The sequence below is a fragment of the Sycon ciliatum genome, chromosome 3 (assembly GCF_964019385.1).
Source record: "Sycon ciliatum chromosome 3, ocSycCili1.1, whole genome shotgun sequence".
Lineage (NCBI taxonomy): Eukaryota > Metazoa > Porifera > Calcarea > Leucosolenida > Sycettidae > Sycon > Sycon ciliatum.
In genome coordinates, this window is record NC_088645.1 from 42993716 (window position 1) to 43018137 (window position 24422).

Consider the following 24422-nt stretch of genomic DNA (forward strand, 5'->3'; position numbering starts at 1 on the left):
TCCTGCTTTTGTAGAAATAGGGATGCCACAACTAAGATGTGCACACTCAGGTGTGTATTGGGTAAATGCCTGTGGTTGATTATTTTGAATCCTTTCCTATGCGCAAGTACATGCGTTTGTGTGTGTGTGTACGCGCGCGCGCGTGTGTGTACGCGTGCGCGTGTGTGTGTACGCGCGCGCGAGAGAGAGAGTGTGTGTGTGTGTACGCGCGCGCATGCGCGTGTATGTGTGTGTGCAAGATGTTGAAAGGTGTAATCCGAGCACAAGTTGCTGTGTCTAACGTAGTTTGTTCGCTATCCTCGCTTCAGCGTTGGGCAGGTGTATGAGTGTGTGTGTACGCACGTGTGTGTGTGCGCGCGTGCTCGTGCCCGCATGTGTGGGTTCGCACGCAATGTTGATCTGGGTTATGCACATGTCCCCACGAGTGCACTGTGTGCATGTGCATGCAAATGTCTGTGTACATGTATGTGTGTATGCACGTGAATGTGTGCGCGCGTGTGCAAAGCTAGGTGTGGAAGGGGGGGGGGGAGGGGCTCACGGTGCTGGTTCTGTATGCCTCTCCTCTCTGGTGTCCGCAAGGACAGTGTGGTAATGGCTTTACAGTACAGGAGTTGCATGTGAATGCGCATTTGTGAACCGTATTTGAGACACAAAAAGAATTGCCGAGAGAGCATGACAGTACACTACATGTAATTGTATATCGTATGTGTGCACGCCAGCGTGTGTAGATGCATATTGCCCTTCATGCGATGTTTTTCTGGAGTCTGCTGCTATCAACGCAAGTGACAACCAGCAAATGCATGCCCAGTGCAGTGGCTGGTCTTCATGCTTTTATTTACACCAAGTCCTACTATGGACTAGTAGTGTTACAATGACGCGTGCACGAGAGTGCGTGCATGTGGGTGGGTATTTATGTGCGTGCGCACGCGCGTGAGTGTTTAGTGTGCCTTATTTTGAATGCCTGCTTTCACATTATTCATGTGCCAGTTTCATGGTCGAGGTTGTTATGAAACCTCGCTGCCTTACATGTACATGTACACTACTCGTATATCAATGTGCTAGGACTGAAGGCTACATGACATACATGTAATGATACATGTACCTTTCCAAGCACAGACTGTCTGGTATGTCCAAAGGAGGTTGCAGCATGAAAATAACTTCTTCTAAAACGAGAGAGCTTGGAAGCGCAGGGCCCTACGCTATGCTTTTATGCTTTTTTGCCTAGCTCATCGTACATGTTATAAGAACTGATGGAATTGTCTTTTGCCGTTCATTGGCCACATCACTGTATTGCAAAAACGTTTCAATCGGTTTGAATATTATGAGTTAGGCAAAAGTATTTGCAGAATTTATTGCGGATTGTTGTTTCTCTAATAATCATCTACTTTTCTTTTGCTCCTTCTTTAATTTTTATCTCCTTATATTGTAAATCAACACATTTTGGCCGATGAGAAATAGAAACCTCTCGATTAGAGAGGTTAAGATGCACGTTATTTCCGACGTGACGCGCAGTTTCACGTCAAATTTGAAATCGATCGGTATTTTTGCTCTCACATGCATCCATTGCTCAATCATGCATCATTTGCCTATATGACAAACGTTGGCCTGCGATTTACTTTGTCCGGTTGGTACCAAGCGGCGAAATCAGCGAAATTAAATCGCCAGCGAACATTAGTTGATTTTAATACAGGAATCGGATTTTCTGGCCTTTTTGTAGTAATACATCTACATTGACCTGTTGAGCCAATGACGACGCCGAATGCATGGTTGCCTGAGGAGCACATTACATAACTTTACAGTCTCCTAAAATACGTATCCTGTCCGACGGCAAAAGAGGCTGCAGATTTAGTTTTTCTGCGCGTCGACGGGATGTCTGCGACGCGAAAGTTCAGCTCGCGTTATTTGGCTCGCACGTCGAAAAAATCAACGCGAGTGACCTGCTGCTCACGTCGAAATTTGGACATTACATAACTTTACAGTCTCCTATATAAATACGTATCCTGTTCGACGGCAAAAGAGGCTGCAGATTTTGTTTTTCTGCGCGTCGACGGGATGTCTGTCCTGACGTTTACTGGGACCGGCGCTGACTCTGCCGATCACGGCGTTCTGGACTCGACGGGATGTCTATCCTGACGTTTCCTGGGACCGGCTTAGACTCTGCCGATCACGGGCGTTCTGGACTCAACGGGATGTCTGTCCTGACGTTGCCTGGTACCGCCGCACTCTACCGACCACGGGCGTTCTGGAGTCGACGGGATCTCTCTTCCGACGTTTCCTGTGACCGGCACTGAATCGCTCGTTCACGCTTATTTTGGAGACGACGGGATCTCCCTTCCAAAGTATGTTTATGCTGACGCATCCTATCACCTTATCGGCGTCTATTCTAATTTAATTTCCTCCTCGTCTCCCTATTTCTTTCCAAATCCCACTCTACATCAGGGAGTCGTATGCATAATACGACGAATATTGGTACGGTACGGGACAGATACAGGAGCCCGCAAATATTGTGGACAGCTGTTATGTACAATCCTGTAGAGCCTTTGAAGTCACAGATACGGGACAGATACGGGACAGATACGGGATAGCGCCAGGCGTGACACAAACAAACAAACAAACACACAAACAAACAAATACCAAATTAAAGCTGTGTGGACCCTGGCTAGCGCCAGACGTTACTGAAGTAACGTCTTCTGCATAGCTACGGGAATTAAAGCTGTGTGGACCCTGGCTAGCGCCAGACGTTACTGAAGTAACGTCTTCTGCATAGCTACGGGAATTAAAGCTGTGTGGACCCTGGCTAGCGCCAGACGTTACTGAAGTAACGTCTTCTGCATAGCTACGGGAATTAAAGCTGTGTGGACCCTGGCTAGCGCCAGACGTTACTGAAGTAACGTCTTCTGCATAGCTACGGGAATAATTTTTTTTCGTAATGAGAGTGTGCAGTTCCTTGTTTTTTACGTGTGTTGTTCGCCACGATCGCCCAACGGAAAAGGGGCAGAATGGCAAGGATCGACTTTCGTATCCTAGATAACAAAGGTCTTGAAGTCTTGGCACTTGTCATGGGCTGTTCTAAGCCGTCCACCTTGTGCGATCGATTAATGGGATAAACACTCTGCCACTATTTTCTACAGTGAGACAGGTTGAAAAATATGGTGGTAAAGACACACCTGGCAATATTTATTTATTTATTTATTCAACATCTCCTGGCCCGTCCGAAGACTGCCAATAAACATGAGAGGTCAGGTGATAGCCAACCACGGCAAGCTAAAAGGGAGAAAAAGAAAGATGCTGTCAGAGAGGGAAAGGAGATAGGGAGAGAAAAAGAAAGGGAGGCACATTAGTAATACATGGGATCACTTCGGATGAGACAGTGTGGAAAGCTGGACTTTGAATTTCCTGATATCCTGGCATGTCTTAATGCTAGTAGGCAGGTTAGACCAAAGGGAGTATGCTGAGAAGAAAGGGGATTTCAAAAACAGAGAGGAACTAGCTCGGGGCAGTGATAAGGCATTGCGTGTTGGTCTAGTGGTAACAAACCAGTTGTACTTGGCAATATGTTTCGGGACTTGGGCTAGGAAGATTTTTTGCACAAGGATACAAAGATGCTGCTGATGTCGGGCAAGAAGAGGGTGCGTGGAAGCAAGTTTATAAAGACAAAGGGAGGCAAATGTTTGGTCTTTTCGAAACAGAATTTTCAGAAGCAAGCGTTGATGTACTTCCAAATATGGCGGTAAACACACGCCTGCCCACACACGCTCTCTAGGCTGCAAAGTTCTGGCACAGAGCTCTCCTTCTCACCACCACCACCATCAGTTCGCGCCTGGCGCCTGGTCGATGCGTGGCTGGCGGTACCCGGCATAGCAGGCTGGTACATCAAGTAGCGCATGGCACATAGATGATGACACATTAACGACATAGCTCGATTGCGACGTACGTTTCGTCCCCGCAGGACTCATCAGGCAATCTTCTTCTTGGATGTCTTCATACGGAGGTTGACTCGGGAGAATGAAATTGAAGACACCACTGCAGCTGTACTTATGTTTGATAAATATAGTGAGACAGGTGTTGAGGGAAAAGAAAGAGCCAATGTGCACGTTCAAGTACGGCCTTTAAAGGTAACAGTGCTGTGTTGGCGTGTTTGAATATCTGGTTTCTTGTACATGTACTATCTCCGAGTACGTATTACAAGTTATCTATACAGGTTCGATTCCTGGAACGCATATGAATTATCATTTGGAGACTTTTTTTCCTAACGAGAGAGCTTGGAAGCTCAGGGCCCTACGCTATGCTTTTTTGCCTTGATGACCTAGACAAAAAAAAAGCATAGGGATGTTATAAATTCTTTAAAAAATTCCTTTTTTTAGACATAACCTGGGATTCGAACCCGCACTATAGCGCGCCCTGCATTCATCCCCCGATGCACTTCGCATACATACTAATTCTTCCAAGTTGTTTCACATTGTGATCTTGCATTTGAAAGCCCTATTTGAGTTATATGCATTGTGGCCAGCCGTCTTTGATGGCACGGTACGGTAGGGGATAGGGACGGGACAGGTACGATCGAGGGTAATACGACACCGTCTCCCGTACCGTACCGTACCATCAAACACAGCTGGCCACATACAGCTTCCCGCAATATTCAAATAGGGCTTTCAAACGCAAGATAATAACGTAACGCAACTTGGAAGAATGGGTATGAATGCGAAGTGTATGGGGGAATGCATGTAGGGCGATAGTGCGGGTTCGAATCCCAGGATATGCCTGAAAAAAAGGAGAATTGAAAAATTTATAACATCCTATGCTTTTTTGCCGTCAGATACGGATAGCGCCAGGCGTGACACAAACAAACAAACACACAAACAAACACCAAATTAAAGCTGTGTGGACCCTGGCTAGCGCCAGACGTTACTGAAGTAACGTCTTCTGCATAGCTACGGGAATAATATTACATACTACCATGTCATTGGTAGTGATATTTAGTCAAGAAGGCAAGAATGGTCAGATTTTCTAAAATGCTATTTTCAGAATTGGCCTAAAAATACCATATTTCGATACCTATATTGTTTGGTAGGGGCCTAAAGTGCCTGGTGACACCATCAAAACTGTCCATTATCGGTTTCCTTGGGGCTCAAGGATCACCGAGAAAGCCACAAAAATCAATATGTCCATGGACAAAATGTTGCAGGCTGAACCATTTCACAATTCAGCACCTGATGGAAATTTCGGTTCCCGTAATTTCGAAAAAGTGGCTCGCCAAGGGCAAAACCAAGACACAGTCTATCTTGTGTAGCCAAAATACCTCCAAATGTGGTTCTTAAACATATGATGAAGAAAATGCTTAGTATCCTCCTTCCAGGAGGCTTCTTTGGGTCAAAAACCAAATTTTTTTACCATTTTTTTTGCCGAAAATCAAGAAATTGTACACTCACTAAATACACCAGAATACCTCTTATATGCCTGGTGACCCTACCTAAAAACTATACCAAATTGAAGAAGAGACATCACTCCACCATTCTATGCATAAAAAACAGGGTGTCCATGGACCTTTTATTTTTACTTCTTTAGGTGGGAGCCTCCTTAACACGAAGCCAGGTTTTTGAAAAATGTAAGTCGTGTATCTGCCCCATTTCTTCTTTATGACTTGCACAATGGTCCAGTCTGCCAAAATAACACATTAAATTTTATAGCAGGGGTTATGTACCATATTAGAGAAGTACAGCCAGTGATATTGTCATATCTAAATACTACAATTTTGACACAAATTAGACATGACACGAAGCTGGTTTTTGAAAATTGTAAGTCGTGTATCTGCCCCATTTCTTCTTTATGACTTGCACAATACACCAGTCTTCCTAAACAACACATTTATAGCAGGGGTTAAGTCCCATACAAGAGAGCTACATTGTACATCTATGTCATACTGTCATAAACAGCCAGCATTTTTTCTGCAGCAGTCACACCACCATCATCATTATTTCCAGGGAAATCCTCTTACATTGTCAGCTCCTACGTCGTTAGATACAATGTAGGGGGCTGTGGGACCGGCTCGTCAAAGATAGAGAACCTGAACAAGCGTGCTCGGGACGTCTCAGCAATCGTAGTATGCCTGAGCACCCCAATAAAAACTTGATCAATGGCAAAATCGTTCCCCACAGAAAAATCATACTTTGCGGGTCTTGCGTTGCACGCTTGGAGGTGAAGTACAGAAGGCGAGTCGATCCAAGTACATGTACATGTATGACCTTTCGGACTGGACTGGACTGAACTATTCCAAAAATAACAACGAGGGGTCACGGGTGCGAGTCAACCCCTGTGACACGGATTTCTGCGCCGTGTCACCTCCCTAGTTTGAGTACGACTCCCTGCTGCGGACGAATCGTCCGCATGCTGGCAGGCGCCGGGTGTTACGATCTCCCGGATGAGAGGGACTACGCCGATCGCATATAACGGCATCGCAATGGGGTGGCCCTGTGTTGTGCCCTCACTGGAATGAATACATTCACCATCCACGTAGAGATTGCTGGGCTGAAAAAATAATTGGAGCTCACTGAGAACGTTTTACGTCACAGGGTGGGCGGGGGCCCCCTCGTGCCAAATATGGAAAATTGCAATTGGTAATTATTTAGGTATGTTATCCTTGTCGTATAGAGCTAGATCGAAGCTTCCAGTCATGACTCATTCTGAAAAAAATATGGCGAGGCGTCTTCACGGCTCAGCCCATGACTCAGCCGGCCTGGGCGAAAATCGACAAAACCAAAAGTCAAAACACTTCAAGCTTCGCTTGATCTGCTGTTACAAATGATGGAGGATTCCCTGCAAGGAAATCTATCGTGAACGTCGCGGGCTCTGTTCTTGCAGGGTCCCGCAGTCTGAACTAATTGTAGGTGTTTTATCGAAGTGAAAGAATGATCCCTCCACCACCTCCAGGTCCCCCGCCTGATTTGTCGAGTGGTGGACCTCCGCCACTTCCCGCAGATGCAGGAACGAGTTCTGGACCTCCAGCACCCCCACCAGCAGCTGCTCTTGAGGCTCCCAGTGCTCCTACAGCCTCTGAACCAGACGTGCTGGCTCCAGCCTCTGATGTGCGATCGTGGGAAAGGCCATGGAAGCCGGATGAGATGAGAGGCAATGTTGGAAATTGGACGCTGGCTGCAGATTCTGGTCTACTGCTGTATATAAAAGATTTTTCCAAACGTATGACCGAGCGTATTGCAGACATGACGACGCAAGTGGATGGCCTGGGGACGGAATCGAAGCGTACAGAGACTAGGCTACATAACTGTTTCAACGATTTCCTCATGTTATCCAGTGTTCAGTTTGTGGAGAATCGTGTGTACGACTTCGAGGAAACCAAGGAGGGTGATACAGTTTCTGGTACGGCTGAGGAGAAGCCAGAAGAGGCTCCTGCTGACAAAAGTGGCGAGAGTCAACCCGAGGAGGAGAAGACCAGAGAGCAGAGAGAGGCTGAACTGATACCTCGCATCACAGCCGCACTGAAGCTCGGTGTCGATGTCATGCAGAATTCTTTTGACAAGATCGAGCCAGCGCAGGAGAGTAGCAAGCAGAAAGATACTAGCGGTAACGGTGGTGAGGGGGATGATGACGATGATGACGACGATGAAGAGGAGGAGAAAGCCGAGATGGAGAACATGGAGGCAATCTTCGAGCCAAAAGATCCGTATGCTTTGCGCCCTCTGCCGTACGTGATTGGTTCAGTCCAGTTCTTGCAGAGTGACGACGTTGGATTGTTACTCGCTGAGTCGGATGAATCAGGATACGAAGATGAGGAGGAGGAGGAAGAGGAAGATGATAGTGAGGCAGAGGAGGAGAAGCCAACGGCGATTGTGTCGGACGACGGGTTTTCGGACGATCTGGACAAAGACTCGGACGACGATGATTCGGAGAGTGACGAGGATGGAGAGTCGAAACCTCGTCGAAGCCGTGCCACAAAGCCATTCGCTAGTGATGACTCGGACTCGGATGAAGATAGTGATGACTGGAGTGATGAGGGCAGTAGTAAGAAAGCGCCTGCCGCTCGCGGTGGTGGTGATGACGACGATGAAGACGTCCAAGAGGTAAGTTCCACCAAAAAACCTCTATGTTGTGTGTGTGTGTGTGTGTGTGTGTGCGCGCGTGCGTGTGTGTGTGTGTGTGTGCGCACGCGCTTGTGCATGCTCGAGCGCGCACGCGCACGTGTGTGTGTGTGTGTGTGTGTGTGTGTGTGTGCATGTATATGCGTGCGCGTGTGTGTGTGTAAGTTGCTATGGCTTCTGCTGTAGCATCGCTATCATCGCCTATGGCGATGGGCGTCAAATGGTCAATGGTGTGTGTGTGTGTGTGTGTGTGTGTACACGCGCGCTCGCGTGGCGTGAGGGGTCTGATCTCATCTGGACTACTGTATTTATCCATGGAGATCAAACAGCTAAAGAAGGAAGGCTGAATCAGCCACACGGACACCAGTTGTGAAACATACCAGATGCTCTGGCAGAGCATTTCAGACCAATTATTGTTTGTCAGGTCTAGCATGATAGGGAGGTTCCGCACACTACATGAAGCTGAGCAACGTTACGTACGTGGGCGGGAAATACCCGTGCATTGGCGAGTTTGCACTCCACTTACGGAAAGTTAATTACGTAGAGGTGCTCCGAAAGTGGATTTGGGTTTTAATTTATGACTCTCCCTAGGTCGCACATTGTCGCGTTTGGAGTTGCCAAGGGCAGCTACGTGATTCGATAACTGCGTATGGTTGAACACGAGTCCGCATGCAGTGCACATAAAACGTCCCGTAGATCCACTCCGTTTTTTACTAACGTAATTACGTTTTGTGAAACCTCTCTAATATATGTTAGGGCCGGGTTCCACTGCGGCTCCGCTGCTCGTCATCCACGGCTTGAAACGTCATCATTACCACAGTGACCGCGGCTCACCGCGAGCTTTCGCTACGATTCTTGATCAAAAACTGCGAGCCGCAGTCGCGGCTCGACCTGTTTCCCGTACTTTGCATTGTTTTGTATGCGAGAATTTTAAAATTCAAATTTTATTTCGTTGTGCAGGCCAGAACACGAGGTTTTTTCATTTCGCGCGCACGCGCTGACTCGCGCAGGCAGGTAAAACATAATCAAAAAACCGTGGAGCACGACCGCAAATGACGAGTGTCAGTGGAACCGCGCTGCTCCGCTGCATGCAGCCAAGTGCCGCGGAGCAGGGGAGCCGCTATGGAACCCGGCCCTAAGACAATATCCAACTCCTGGCTCTCTTTCTCTCTCTCTCTCTCTCTCTCTCTCTCTCTCTCTCTCTCTCTCTCCATGTGTGAGTGTTTTCGCGCACTTGCTTGTGAACCCGAGGGAAAGTTCAAGGCTTTACCTGTGAACAGTGACAATGTGGCCAATTTTGACTGGACGCGCATGCTGCCTGACGTGTAGCCAGTCAGATCTCTTTGTCTCTGGAATATTCAGAATCGGTGCATGTGTACAGTTTAAATTGTGTATTCGATTCCTTGACATTCGTCGTTTTCACTACGAAATCGAAACTTGCAGGGCAGATTTATAGGCCAAGTGTGCACGCTTCCAATGAAAGAATCTTGGAAATCGGCCAAGTAGACTTGATATCTATGTACAGTAAAACCTGTAAGTAAAGACCACCGACCGTGACTAGCGACCAACCTGGTACTACAGACCACTTTTTGCCAGGCACGGCCGGTCTCACATTCATTATTGCTGTGCGGTGCAAACCTCTAACTAAAGACCACCTGCCACTAAAGACCGCTCTCTCTGGCCCCAGGGGGTGGTCGTTAGTCACAGGTTTTACTGTACACTCAGATCTCTCTTATCCGGGCCGTCCGGGACCGGGCCCTGCCCAGAACCTGGGAAAACCTCTGACTCTGAATCACATGCATTTGAATGGGGAAGCTGCCAGAGATATTGCATATGACGTCACAATTTCCACCGAAAATGGCGAAAGAGTTCAATAAAACCTGGGCATACTGGGCCCTGTTTCAAGTCCGGACAGGACGCATTTTCATGCACGGACGGCTGTCACGGGCTGTCAATATGAAAAGTGCATGTAACGATGGAACCTTATAGGCGATTCACACGACTGGCAAATCCACGCTTGTCAGGTGCCCGTGGGTAGTGAAACGCGAGTCCGCAGTTCACACGGCCGCGAGTGACGGCCAGAGCTCCCGCTAGTATACGGCATTGCCGTGGGTATACCGTAGTGATATGGTGGCTCTCTCAGCAAACCAGTTGAAGACTACCGTACTGTCGTACGATAGTACGCCCTCTCCAACTCATACCTGTAAAAGTGCCTGCAGATGAATGCAGATTAGTGCAAAGTGCTCCTGGACAATTTTCATTCTCGCCATGTGAATCGCCTATAATCGTCAGTAAGTCTTGATAGTATTGCTTGCCGTAGCACCAGGTGTACTCGTTGCTGAAATTTCATTTGTAAATCGAAGCCACTTTGCAAGAAGAGAAGCAGCAGACCCTTATAGGCGATTCACACGACAGCCACTTTCAGGTTTTACAGCGAGTGATTCACGAGAAAAGTGACTGTGTGGATTCACACGGCTGCACTCGACGACAGGCAGGTTTGCATTTTTGAATGATTCTCCCACCAGTTGCCATGGGTATTTCAAATTTTCAAAACAAGCATATCTTGTTTCGCTATTTTTGGTGTAAATGTACTCGTGCATGCCACGATTATCATGAAAGTAGGGGCGCGTTTGGTTGGTACGAACTAGAACAGGATTCACCAGAACAGCGCGTTTGGTTGGGACTGCACCTGTTCTGGGTCGGCCAGAACATGTTCTGCTTGCTCCGGCCTCGAGGCCGAGACCGAGCAGTTTCACTTTTTCACAGTGAAACCTGGCGGGAACATCGATTTGGTCCCAAATGATCACGTGCATACGCTTTGGGGTTAGACTCGTCGTACCGTACACAGTGACCATGGTGACCCATACACATTTTGAAGAATGCACCAAGTTTGGCATATTTTTCACAAAAAATGCTCTGTTTTTGGAGTACCGTTTGGTTGGCATGAGGCTGCTCCATGTGCACCAGCTGTTCGATCCTGTTCTAGATCGTACCAACCAAACGCACCCTAGGCCTCCAGCTCGCTTGCAATTTTCAGCCACTTTCAGCCACTTTTCTCGTTCACTGATGAAATACCATAGCAGGGCTGCCACTTGCTCCGATTTTTCGGAAATCGTCCGATTTTTGATTGCCTGTCGGGCAAACCGACCGATTTTGTTCCCAAAGAGGGACAACCGATTATTTTATTTTGAGCGCTTTTTAGTCTAGTTGGCCATTCGGCGCTTCCAGGTTGCGTTTGGCCGGTCATTGTACATGTACATGTAGCTGTAAAATGCACGCGTGCTTGCATGTGTGTGGACAGTTAAAAATGTGTTCTGGGGCCCCAACAGCAAGCAATTTTCCTAAAAAATTTCACCGGGGGACACCCCCCCCCCCCCACCCCCGTCACATTTTTCTCCGTCCAAGTGTGGCAGCCCTGCCATAGCAACGTTCCGGTGCGCGTGGATTTGCCTGTCGTGTGAATCGCCTATAAAGGGTGGTTGCAAACGTTTTTCTTGTCCCTGAAACGAAAATCATTCATGAGGGGGGGGGGAGCCAAAATCGCAAGTCGACCAAAACTGTACGTATGTACATGCATGCGATTTTCATCGTCCAACAAAGCAAGCTGCGTTCATTTCAGAGGGAGGGGAGGGGATTCGAGGCTGAAATGAACGGTATTCGTTTCGGGGACGAACACACTGAATGGAAGTCTGTTTCGAAAGGAGGACGGGGAAAGAGAATATCTCTGCCGTGAGAAGAACAGTGGTTGAAGAATGAAATCTTCAGGTTGTTGTAGTGTATAGCATTGTGCATGCTCGTAAACTAAATCAGTCATTGTCTTGTCCCGCAATGGACTCCTGCCTGGCTTGCAGGCTGAATACAATGGTCGTGATCTTGGCATTTTCTAACCGCTTGTATCCGTGCAATTTCTGTGCGCGCATAGATCACTGAACATCACCCACGTGATCCGAAATATCGTGCGTCACGCACGCATTCAAAAGCAAGATGGTCGCGATGTCAAGTATTGATCATTATCCCCAGTGAAACCCCTAAAGTTGTGGGCTTCATTGACCGATGGTGGAGTTGCATAACAGGTCGCAATGTCGAGGGTTGACCATGATCCCAAGTGCCACCCATAGTGTTTAGGTTTCATTGGCCGATGGTGAAGTTGAGTAAACTGGTCTCACTTGTGATTACAGACACAGGTGTGTTTGCATTGAGCTGGTGAATGCGGCACCAATGCATGGGATGAGCAATACATGTGTACGAGTACGAGTACACTGGCGAATACCAAGCAGCCATATGAAGGACTCTTGATTCATACGACGGCCCAAACTTGTTGACTGCGAACTCCATAGATAAACTAAACTACGGCAGACAAGAGATCGGCACCAAGTGTACACAATGTGTTACTCTTTCTTGTTGGAAACACTCTGCACTTTGTGCATCGAGCACTTTGCCGGCAATGTGCCAAAAATGTACTTCTTCACAATTTGTTATACATATTCCCCTGGTATGTGTCAGGGAGATGCCAAGGCTGGGCGTGGACGTCCAAGGACATCCATTGCGACGCGCATCACAAGCGACTTACAGAGGAGGAACATCGACTTGAAGCGCAGCAGTCAGCTGGGGAATGTGAGGGCCATCGCTCTGGACAAGCCTACATGGAGAAATCTGGCCGATAATCCATGATCTGGCGTCACAGGTCATCAGTGCGCCGTGTTAATAATTATCTTGATAATGGAATTTGATCATAGGAGATAGGACAGAAGCGGAACGTATAATTATACCCACATAATTATATTATTACGCGTGCTGTGGTATTATTATTATCATTATTATTATTAAAAAGGCGACGTGGAGACAATAATCTTAATAATGCAATGAATATAACTAACGATGATGACGGTGATGGTGCAGATGGTGTGAAGGACGGTGGTGGTCAGAAACCAAGTGAAGGCAGAGGCGGTGAGAAGAAGAAGAATACATCGGCAATTAAATTGCATTTGTTGTCTAACCCCGTGTGTCGTGAAAGTTATGATGATTCTTGGTTCAGTGTTGTTCGTTCTGCAAGTAGTTTCAAGCAGTTGAAAGTTCTAGAAGCAGTCTACATTCGCATTCGTGATCCAAATCTTTGTAAACAAAAAGAAAATGTCACCGCACTTACGCTATTCCAGTAAATTCGCACTCACACACACTTGCACATGCATGTCCATTGTCACACTGCACTTGCTGAATTTCCTATCATTTCTCACCTCACCTATAGTTTATTACCTGTGCACATTGTTCCTAGGTTTGTGCTATTTTTCTTACTATGCTTGTATCCTCGCTGTTCCACTCCAAGTGTATAAATCCTATTGTAGTTTCATCATTCTCTTTAGTCACGAATTCCATTGATAATTGTGACAAGAAAACGTTCTGGAATACATGTACATGATTCGTCCCCATGGTTGTGATATGGGTGCGCATTTAGTTATATTCATTGCATTATTATTATTATTATTATTATGTGTCAGTATACATTAATTCAACACCATCCCCAATCCAGCAGAAGTCTGCTTTACCGGATTCCAGCAGAATGTAGAGGTCTGACTGTCGTTTTTTGCTGCTGCCGTCGCTGCTGTTGCTGCCGACATTGTCGCTGTTGTTGTTGCTGCTGCTGCTGTTCCTGCTGCTGCTGCTGTTCCTGCTGCTGCTGTTGCTGCTGGTGGTGTGGTTGTTTCCATCGTCGCTGCCATTGTCGCTATTACGGAGGATTAGCAAGACGAAATTCGCGTTCGCGTTCGCAAACATTTTTCGGTTCGCAAACTGGATTGCGAACTTTCGCATTTTACGTTCGGAAAAGTAGTCGGAACACGAATCGCGGATTCGTGTCAGGGCAGTCATAAATTTACCACGCTGTACTGTCTGTACAGAATGTACGTCGTGTCAAAGTCATGCATGTGAGAATTCTGTCTGCTAATCCTTCTCATAACGCGAATTCCGTCACTGAGTTCAACTTTCCTTGGAGAGCGAACGCGAATTTGTCTTGCTAATCCTCCGTATTCTCTCTTTTTTGTCTTGTGCCTCTTCCTCAGCCAAAAAGTGACTTCCAATCAGAGCTGGCAAGCAAACTAGGCCTGGCCGCAGTAGCAGCACCACGGAAAGCCAGCGGCGTCAAAGGGTCAGAGGACGATGAAGGCGATGATGATGACGACGATCACGTGAGCCAAGCTAAGCCGACGCGGAAAGCCTCCGTAAGGAAGTCTGGTGGTGGTCTTTTTGACGATGATGATGATGACGATGACGTGAGCCAAGCTAAGCCGACGCGGAAAGCCTCCGTAAGGAAGTCTGATGGTGGTTTTTTTGACGATGATGATGATGACGACGACGAAGGAGACTTGTACGCTTGTACTTGTACGGCAGTTGAAGCCAGCCGAGCAGAACCAGCAGCGGCGACAGGCAAGAAGAAACCTGCTGGTGCAGTGTCCATGTTCGGAGGCGCAGATCCGTTTGCAGCCAAGAAGAGCGTTCCGGCACGGGAGCCAGCAGATGCACCTCCGACTTACACATCCAGCAAGAAACCTGCTGGATTGTTCGACGACGATGACGACGACGATATGTTTGCTGCGCCGAAAGCGAAAAGCACAGCCGCGCCGGGCAAAGCAGTGTCAGCTGCCAGCCTGCCAAGCGAGAAAACTGGCGGTGGAGGTGGGTTGTTTGGTGGAGATGACGACGACAACGACGATATGTTTGCTGCGCTGAAAGCAAAGTCGAAAGCGGCTACGCCTGAAGATGATCTTTTCTCGGCCCCAGTTTCCGCAGGTGCTGCCTCCACGGCAGTTGAAGCCAGCCGAGCAGAACCAGCAGCGGCGACAGGCGAGAAGAAACCTGCTGGTGCAGTGTCCATGTTCGGAGGCGCAGATCCGTTTGAAGCCAAGAAGAGCGCTCCGGCACGGGAGCCAGCAGATGCACCTCCGACTAACACATCCAGCAAGAAACCTGCTGGATTGTTCGACGACGATGACGACGACGATATGTTTGCTGCGCCGAAAGCGAAAAGCACAGCCGCGCCGGGCAAAGCAGTGTCAGCTGCCAGCCTGCCAAGCAAGAAAACTAGCGGTGGAGGTGGGTTGTTTGGTGGAGATGACGACGACAACGACGATATGTTTGCTGCGCCGAAAGCAAAGTCGAAAGCAGCTACGCCTGAAGATGATCTTTTCTCGGCCCCAGTTTCTGCAGGTGCTGCCCCCACGGCAGTTGAAGCCAGCCGAGCAGAACCAGCAGCGGCGACAGGCAAGAAGAAACCTGCTGGTGCAGTGTCCATGTTCGGAGGCGCAGATCCGTTTGAAGCCAAGAAGAGCGCTCCGGCACGGGAGCCAGCTGATGGACCTCCGACTAACACATCCAGCAAGAAACCTGCTGGATTGTTCGACGACGATGACGATGACGATATGTTTGCTGCGCCGAAAGCGAAAAGCACAGCCGCGCCGGGCAAAGCAGTGTCAGCTGCCAGCCTGCCAAGCAAGAAAAATAGCGGTGGAGGTGGGTTGTTTGGTGGAGATGACGACGACAACGACGATATGTTTGCTGCGCCGAAAGCAAAGTCTAAAGCGGCTACGCCTGAAGATGATCTTTTCTCGGCCCCAGTTTCAAAATCGAGACTGAGTCAAAAGCAAAAGGACGCCATCGCCATCACATTCAAAGAACCGGGCAAACCTTTGCCGCGGAAGCAAGAAGTGCCCGCCACTGTTTCATTCGATGAACCGGCCCTGGTCAAGACGCTATCTTCGGCGACAAAGAGCCGTGCCCGTGGGCCAAGTCAACGTCCACCGCGTCGCCAGGCTTCTCGTTCATCTGCATCGGGTGAAGAGGACGATTTGGAGAAGTCACTAGGTGTCAGCGTAGTGACCGGCTCTCCGATCTCAACCATAGCCAAACCCACCGCCAGTGTTGATGAAGATGAGGACTTGTTTGCTGCAGCTCCTGTTGATGATCTGTTTGGTTCACCATCCGCTACCGCTGCGCCGTCAGCGACTGAAGCAAGTGCTTCTGCTGCTGCTGCCGCTGATGCTGGGGATGAGACAGCAGCGACAAAGAAGAAAACCAAAAAGAAGACGGCTGGTAAGAAGAAGAAATCTGCGGCCGCTGCTGCTGCAGACATCTTCGATACCGGTGCCAGTATTTTTGACGACCCGTTAGCTGGAGCTGCGAATGATGACATCTTTGCTTGATGTGTGTGTTTGGGTGTGTGTACGCGCACCTGTGTGCCTTTTTGTGTTTTCTTTTCCGCTTATGTTCTATCTTGTCCTTTGCTCGTTGTCATCCACTGTGTACATGTCGGTACGTGTACTCGTTACATGTACTTCAACTACATGTACATGTGTATACACAAGAGTGTTGATGGCTTTGCCGACTTTGTCATTTCCTTGCAGTCTGTCCCCGTGCTATTCGCTTTTACATTGATTTTTCTTTTTTCTTTCTGCTGTTGCTGCTGGTCAGCTCAGACTTATCTTTCATAGAATTATTGCTGTTTCATATAGAGCCGCCAAACACACACACACACGCTCACACTTATCAGTCTTTCATATCTCCTAGAGTTTATGTTGTTGTTTTTTTAATAAATATGTGACCTGGTTGAAAACGTTTCCTCGGTGTTCATTGTTATTTTTTGTTCCTTTAGGTTATTTTTACCAGAGATTTTCTGGAACATATTTACGCATCTGAAATGCTGTGTGCTGTATAGCATGGCCCGTGCCGTGCGTTTAAAGGGGAAGTTAAGGCAAAAATTATAATTTCACCAGTTGTAGTCTTCGGGGTGCTGAGTCGAATGGTCTTGGTCCGAGAAAGCTGAGACGCTCCCTTCCTACTTGAATCCCAATCGAACTCAGGGTTGGGATATCAGAGGAGCGCTTAACACCAGCGACTGAGTTCATCACCGACCACCACTGTTTGTCACGCAGATTACCCGCACAGAGCTTAGCCTGGACACGCCGTTCCCAAGCTAGGCGGGCCCTGTCCATCACATTTGAGGCATGGTTGACTGATTGTAAACATACCCTCAGACACACACACACACACACACACACAAACACACACACACACACACACACGCACACACCGCCTGAAACGATGCGCATTCCGACCCAGGATTCAGGGGGAAAGTGAGCCGTGGTCTTTGCACATCACGGTCGTGGTTGTTTGTGTGGACACGAGGGAGTCGTACGGTGAGTAGCTAGTCTGAACAGTATACAACTCTTATGCCGATGATTCCTCATTTGGAGGGAAATTGCGGCGTGTCAGGGAGTGGTTCGATGTTCTGCTGGCGGCAGGGCCGGCCTTTGCCGGGGTACTTCGCCGAACCAACCAAGGGTGTCTGGTGGTGAAGCCCGACTTCAAGGGTGAGGTATTTTACTGTTTCCATTCGCTTCCATGTAATTGGGCGGCACCGCCCGTTTGGTTCTGCGAATTCAAATAAAAATGTACCTACCTACCTAGGCCGACGAGATGTTTCCTGATCTGGAGGTAGAGATTACCGGCCCTGTCCAGTTTCTTCCTTGTCAGCTGCATTGGCGACCATGATGGTGTGCAGGATTACACCACACACAAGGTGCAAGTGTGGGTCGACTGCCTGGACCCCCTTGCCAATGCAGCTAAGGCTTAGCGTACAGCACCTTCACTCGGTCTCTGTCCAGTGAATGGACCTACCTCAGCGTGTTACGCCCGGCTTTGAGGAAGCTTACCTACCTTTGCGCGATGCTATCCGTCAGGTGTTTACCCCGTCCGTGATTGGCGGAGAGATCCTCGATCGGGAGCACGAGCTGTTTGCCCTTCCTGTCAAGTGTGGTGGCTTGGCCATACCAGATCCAGTGAGCACCTCTGCCCCAGCATTCGCTACATCTCACTACGCTACTGCTATAGGCTCCAGGATACGATCAAGACTGGTGGTGATGTTAACGCGACTTAACGGGAATGATCACAATGCCCATTGCCGCCAGGTCACTCTCAGCAAGAACAGAGACGTGCAGTCTGCCCAGATCTCCCTTCCACTGGGCAGCGATCGCTTTCACGCATTGTGAAAGGCAACGCTTCAGGATGGCTCACCGTTCTCCCTTTGTGTCAAGAAGGTTATGACATGTCGTCTGCACAGTTCCGGGATCAGCTCGCCATCAGATATGGGCGGGCGCAAGCCATCTTCCTGCTGAGTGTGATGGCTGCGGCGTTCGCTTCACCCTGCAGCTTGGGTTCGATTGCCACAAGGGTGGCCTGGTGAAGAAAGGCTATATCGACATCCGCGTCTCAGATGCCAGACTCGCTGAGGTAGCGTTTGGTGGTGTCCATGTTGAGCCTGTTCAAGTTCCAGAGGACTGATGAACGCCGGGAACAACTGTCCTGCCCTGCAAGCTGATTGGTCAGCCCGGGGTGTCTGGGAGGGTAGCCGGGTGGCATTGTTCGACAACCGCATCGTTGATGCTGGTGCACCCAGCTACCGCCGGTGGTCATCTTGGGAAGCCGTCGCTCAGAAAGCAGCAGAAACTGCAAGAAGAAGTATGACCAGGTGAGCGAGGCGTTGTGTGCATCGTTTACTCCTCTTGTTTGCTCCACCAATGCCGTACTTCATCACATTTGGACGTGGTAATGAGGGTGTGGAGTTTCGAGAATACTTTTAATAGTCACAAGTCCCCGGTATGATCGCCATGCATGCGCCATGGATTCGACTGCGATCACGTGTCATGTTAGAAATATCTCTCCTAAAAAAATCAACAAAACAAAAACAGTCAAAAAACTAACTACATGTACAACTAAGGCTGCGTTTACACGGAGACGAAACGAAACGAAACAAAACGAAACGAAAACGGGCTGGCCTCGAATCGTTTTCAAACCGTTTACACGAGAACGGCAGATCGTTTTGAACCGTTTACACGAAAACGGAAAACGGACGAACCGACTGGAGTTAGCACTTGCTGGCTTGCCGCAAGGGCGGGAAGTGACACGTTAGTTGGAGTTGGTACGTGCTGGTGGTCGCAAGTGTTGGGTATTTCCCGCGAAATATAGTCCCGCGCGAAATGGTTTCCATGACCGCGCTCCGTTTCCAATCGTTTTCACCGTTTGCACGAGAACGAAAGCGTTTTGAAAACGTTTTGAAAACGTTTCAAAACACTTTGAAGTGCGTTTCCATTTCGTTCCGTTTAGGTTACATTTTCGGGCGTTGTCGGTTAAACAATCGCAGTAAACGCAACGATTTCGTTCCGTTTAGGTCGTACTTCGTTGTCGTGTAAACGCAAATCGTTTCAATCGTTGTCGTGTGAACGCAGCCGAATTTACTTGTTCGAATGTTCGGCGACAAACGCCGCGGGCTCTGTTCTTGCAGGGTCCCGCAGTCTGAACTACTTGTAGGTGTTTTATCGAAGTGAAAGAATGATCCCGCCACCACCGCCAGGTCCCCCGCCTAATTTGTCTAGTGCAGCTAGTGGTGGATTTCCACCACCTCCGCTACTTCCTGCAGATGCAGGGACGAGTTCTGGACCTCCAGCACCCCCACCACTAGCTGCTCTTGAGGCTCCCTGCGCCCCTACAGCCTCAGTCCGACGTGCTGGCTCCAGCCTTTGATGTGCAATCGTGGGAAAGGCCATGGAAACCGGAGGAGATGAGAGGCAAAGTTGGAAATTGGACACTGGCAGCAGATTCTGGGCTACTGCTGTATTTAAGAGCTTTCTCCAAACGTACGACGGAGCGCATAGCAGACATGACGACGCAAATGGATGACCTGGTGACGGAATCGAAGCGTACAGAGACTATTGTAGGCCGGCTGCACAACTGTTTCAACGATTTCCTCATGTTTTTTTTTTTGTTTTTTTTCATGGAGTCACCATGGTCACAGTCTTTGTACGGTACAACGAATCCAACCCAAAAGCTCATGCACGTGATCATTTGCTCGTTATCCAGTGTTCAGTTTGTGGAGAATCGTGTGTACGACTTCGAGGAAACCAAGGATGGTAATACAGCTAGTGGTACGGCTGAGGAAAATGGCAAACCAGAAGAGGCTGCAGCTGATAAAGGTGGCGAGAGTCAACCCAAGGAGGAGAAGACCAGAGAGCAGTGTTGTATTATTATGTACGCTATCCTATAATTATGCAACCACCCGCGTGCATCTATATCTTATTGTACGCAGCTTTAATACGTCATGCACTGGTATTTGGCATGCACGCATGACCACACATTGAGCATGCTGATTCCGTTGTGCTGTTCTTTGTTTTGTTGTTCTTTTCCACTCGCTGCTCGATGGAGACTACTACAAAGTATTTATTAGAATAAACCAATACGTTTATCACAAGCAGAGAGAGGCTGAACTGATACCTCGCATCACAGCCGCACTGAAGCTCGGTATCAATGTCATGCAGAATTCTTTTGACAAGATCAATCCAGCGCAGGAGAGTAGCAAGCAGAAAGATACTAGCGGTAACGGTGGTGAAGGGGATGATGATGACGATGATGAAGAGGAGGAGAAAGCCGAGATGGAGAACATGGAGGCAATCTTCGAGCCAAAAGATCCGTATGCTTTGCGCCCTTTGCCGTACGTGATTGGTTCAGTCCAGTTCTTGCAGAGTGACGACGTTGGATTGTTACTCGCTGAGTCGGATGAATCAGGATACGAAGATGAGGAGGAGGAGGAAGAGGAAGATGATAGTGAGGCAGAGATGGAGAAGCCAATGGCGGTTGTGTCGGATGATGGGTTTTCGGACAATCTGGACAAAGATTCCGATGACAATGATTCGGAGAGTGACGAAGATGGAGTGTCGAAACCTTGTCGCGTGCGCAAAACAGTTCGCTAGTGATGACTCGAACTCGGATGAAGATAGTGATGATTGGAGTGACGAGGGCAGTAGTAAGAAAGCGCCTGCCCCTCGCGGTGGTGGAGATGACGACGATGAAGATGTCCAAGAGGCAAGTTAATCCAGAACACCTCTATGTTGTGTGTGTGTGTGTGTGTGCACGCGCGCTCGTGTGTGTGTGTGCGTGCGTGAGGGGTCGGATCTCATCTGGACTGCAGTATCTATACATAGAGATCGAACAGCTAAAGAAGGAAGGCTGAATCAACCACCCTAGTTTTGAAACATACCAGATGCTCTGGCAGAGCATCTCAGAACAATTTGTTACTTCTAGTCCAAAATTATATAAAAAATTTAATGCCGTTTCGTTCTTATAAAAGCACGGATGACCGCGATTGGTCCATATGTTGCACTAGTAGTCTTTTGGCCGCTGATTCGACTGGTTTTGGTCCGAAAAGGCTGCACTGCAGCGGTCGGCCCTTATTCCCAATCGAACACGGTTGAGTAAGAGGTCACATGCTCATAGCTCTTAAACATAGCTCTTTGTAGCCGAAGTATCAGCTCAGATTGGGAGAAAGACGAAGGCTACGTGCAGAATGTGCCAGGTGGTGAAACCAATACAGTGATGGGTTAGAATATTTGGATGTGTACGGGTCTGTGTTATATAAGCTTACGTAAGGGTGGGTAATGTGGCACGAGTACGGTTGTGCCAGGCCAGTACATAACAGTGCAATCGTGTAGTGAAAGTGCACATGTGCGAGCTGGATGGGATTCTGCTGAAAACAGCAGTGAAATTGGCAGAACCATACAAACCTTATGGCAGGCACTTCCCTCGAATTCTGCTCCCTTTCTTCATGTACATACAGTACGAGAAAAATGTACCAAATTCTGACCATGTTGTGCCTGCATCATCCGCCAATCATGACTACATCGCTTTTGGTTTGCAATCAGGGAGTCGTAAAATACCGGTATTTTACGACTCCCTGATTGCAATGCTCTTACTCCTAATCTGCTGATGAAAAGACAAAAGTGCTACTTTTCTTGCCGACAGCCGTCATCATGGTCATTGTGTGGCTAACAATAACAGTGACGTCACTGGTTACATCTCATGCCCTCGATCGCACCTCTGTCAAAGAAGTAGGCATCACCGTATAAAATCAAACCTCGAAGCTCAATCCTTTCATGCACGCCTGCTGTTGAAGAGAAGCTGATTGGGAGGCTCCGTGTCTGGATCTATGGCCGCTACAGCAAGATGTCAGCCGACCAATGGAAGAAGCACATCATGAACCTGTCGTCACGACTACCTTCCAAACCAGGACTGCGGCTGGATACACTAGTCTAGCAGGATGATGATGATGGTGGAGCATCACAAGGGTCGGATGATAGCTGACTATGACATCTTCCCGGCCTGCTCAAGGACATGGCAGGTCATAGATCCTAACGCACAGCCAACGGGTGGTATTGCTCTCAATCACAATAATTATAATTGTTTATCATTTTCGTCGACGTTCAATTTCACTGGCTCACTCGTCTCAGCTCACTTCACTCGTTTCCGTCAACATCCTCACATTGCGATAGGAAGCTGGTCCGTCACAAGATGTTCCTTTGGAGAATGCGTTATGACGACACACGAACGTTCGCAACAAGCATGCTCGTCAGTGCAGAGAGGACAGTCGTTTCGAAGAGAGAATGTTGACGACTGCAGCATCATGCTACCATAGCATACCAGCACTGTATGGAGAGAAAAGAGGTGGTAGCAGTGTGAAGCACTTGTCATATCAGCTGTACGCCTTTGAAAGCAGTTTGACTGGCAAGCATGCTGAACTGTCGTGGACGTCGTTGTATGGAGTAACACTTGACCGGTTAGTTTGGTGTGGATGATGTTGGACTCTAGACATAGCTACTTTGTGTATGTGCATGCAGTCTTCACTGACTATCTGTATAGGAGAGTGGACTGCCTGTACACTAGAGTGCAACTGGTCCACGAGAGTTTGTCATTGTCCCCGTGGCAAACTCGAATCTTGGAAAACCCCGAAAATTGAAAAATTCTTAGCATGGGGATTTGGTCCAATATCATCATGTACTGGGATGACGAGACGCTGCTGAATCCACGGGCACTACTCTGACTAGTACATTGTGGAAACTTGGCACATGGCGTATTTTGAGACATTTTGTTTTGTTCATATTTGCGACGTGTGCCAGCGGTCATTTTTTAATGACGTTTCATTATAATTTTCTCCTTGCACACGTTCAGATTTCAGTACTCACCGTGCTGCACCCTAGTTCTGTTTCACTGATGTTCTTGGTAACAAGTGATCACTGATTATATCCATACGTGCTGTTCAGACTTGATGAGGCGTGTTGTGCGCGTTTGCGGTGGTTATGCATGACTTCGAGTGTGTTTTGTGTGCAAATCGCCTGGAAACTTGAACTCTGACTGTTTCACCTCCCTGTGCCTTGCTGAGGAGTGAGGAAGTTGGCTGACGTATACACTTTGACTTTGATAGCAAAAAAACAAGTCTGGTCGAAAATAGACCAATCCAATTGCGTGGTGCAGTCATAGTCGTGTGAGCAATATTGAAATTTCTTGAATTTCACATTTTGCAGTCAATGCCACTCTGTGAACATTATGAGCAGGTGTACTCGCTGGTTTACTACACAGCTGAAAAAACTAACAGATACGGTTCAGAGTTGCTATGGATACTAGAAGAATCATACTAACATATGTGGAGTATACCATGTTAGCTGAAGTGGTACCAGTATGAACTAGAGACGCAGTGACCGCTTCAAGAACGGTTACATAAACACATGATATTGCCCTGGCAAACCATGAATCACTTCTCGGCGTAACATTCAATAGCCCCCACTCCCTCCTGCGATGAACGCAGCTGCTCACCCATTTATTCACGCCCTCGCCGCTCCCCAGCTCTCTCTCTCTTTCTCTCTCTCTCTCTCTCTCTCTCTCTCTCTCTCTCTCTCTCTCTCTCTCTCTTTCTCTCTCTCTCTCTCTCACTCTCTCTCTCTCTCTCTCTCTCTCTCTCTCTCTCTCTCTCTCTCTCTCTCTCTCTCTCTCTCTCTCTCTCTCCCCGGTCACGTACTGGTGGTCAGCTGAAAGTAGTTAATCTTATCCAAGTAGATGAAACTGGTTTCAGTAATCAATCATTCGACACACATGCAAAGGTCTCTCAAGCCAAGTCCGTGTCACCTCGCACATTCAAAATATTTCCTTCCAATAGAAATTGGTTAAGAAAACCAAACATTCACTATAATGTTCGGTATGACCGTTTCTCTCTCTTGCGTTGATGAGTCCACAAAACACGAAACAGTTCTGCCGGTAAATTGGCTAAATATATTTTCAAAGTCTAGCTGCAGTGCGAACAGTGTTGCAGAGACAGAGTCACCCTTGCACTATCTACCCGGCAGTACCAGTATATCCTGCTGAAAGGCACTGGTCGTCAATTCGGCATGCATGGTAACAAATATGACATAATTATTATATCATATTTTCCCCAGCGTAGCTCGCACTGGAGTATACCTCTAA

The 24422-nt window shown here is 48.1% G+C and overlaps 1 protein-coding gene across 1 annotated transcript; it reads left to right on the top strand.

Moving 5' to 3' along the window:
- The first annotated feature begins 6789 nt into the window (after positions 1-6789).
- On the top strand, positions 6790-16821 carry LOC135812291 (WASH complex subunit 2A-like). Its single transcript, XM_065325664.1, has 2 exons — positions 6790-8075; positions 14150-16821. Exons 1-2 carry the CDS (start codon positions 6906-6908, stop codon positions 16283-16285), a joined length of 3306 nt encoding a protein of 1101 aa, XP_065181736.1. The 5' UTR covers positions 6790-6905; the 3' UTR covers positions 16286-16821.
- Positions 16822-24422: the final 7601 nt, after the last annotated feature.

Bases quoted from the DNA above. Each gene is read 5' to 3' on its own strand.
- LOC135812291 (XM_065325664.1), top strand. From the start codon at position 6,906: ATGATCCCTCCACCACCTCCAGGTCCCCCGCCTGATTTGTCGAGTGGT. The intron at 8,076-14,149 runs GTAAGTTCCACC...CCTCTTCCTCAG, and splicing joins ACGATGAAGACGTCCAAGAG to CCAAAAAGTGACTTCCAATC.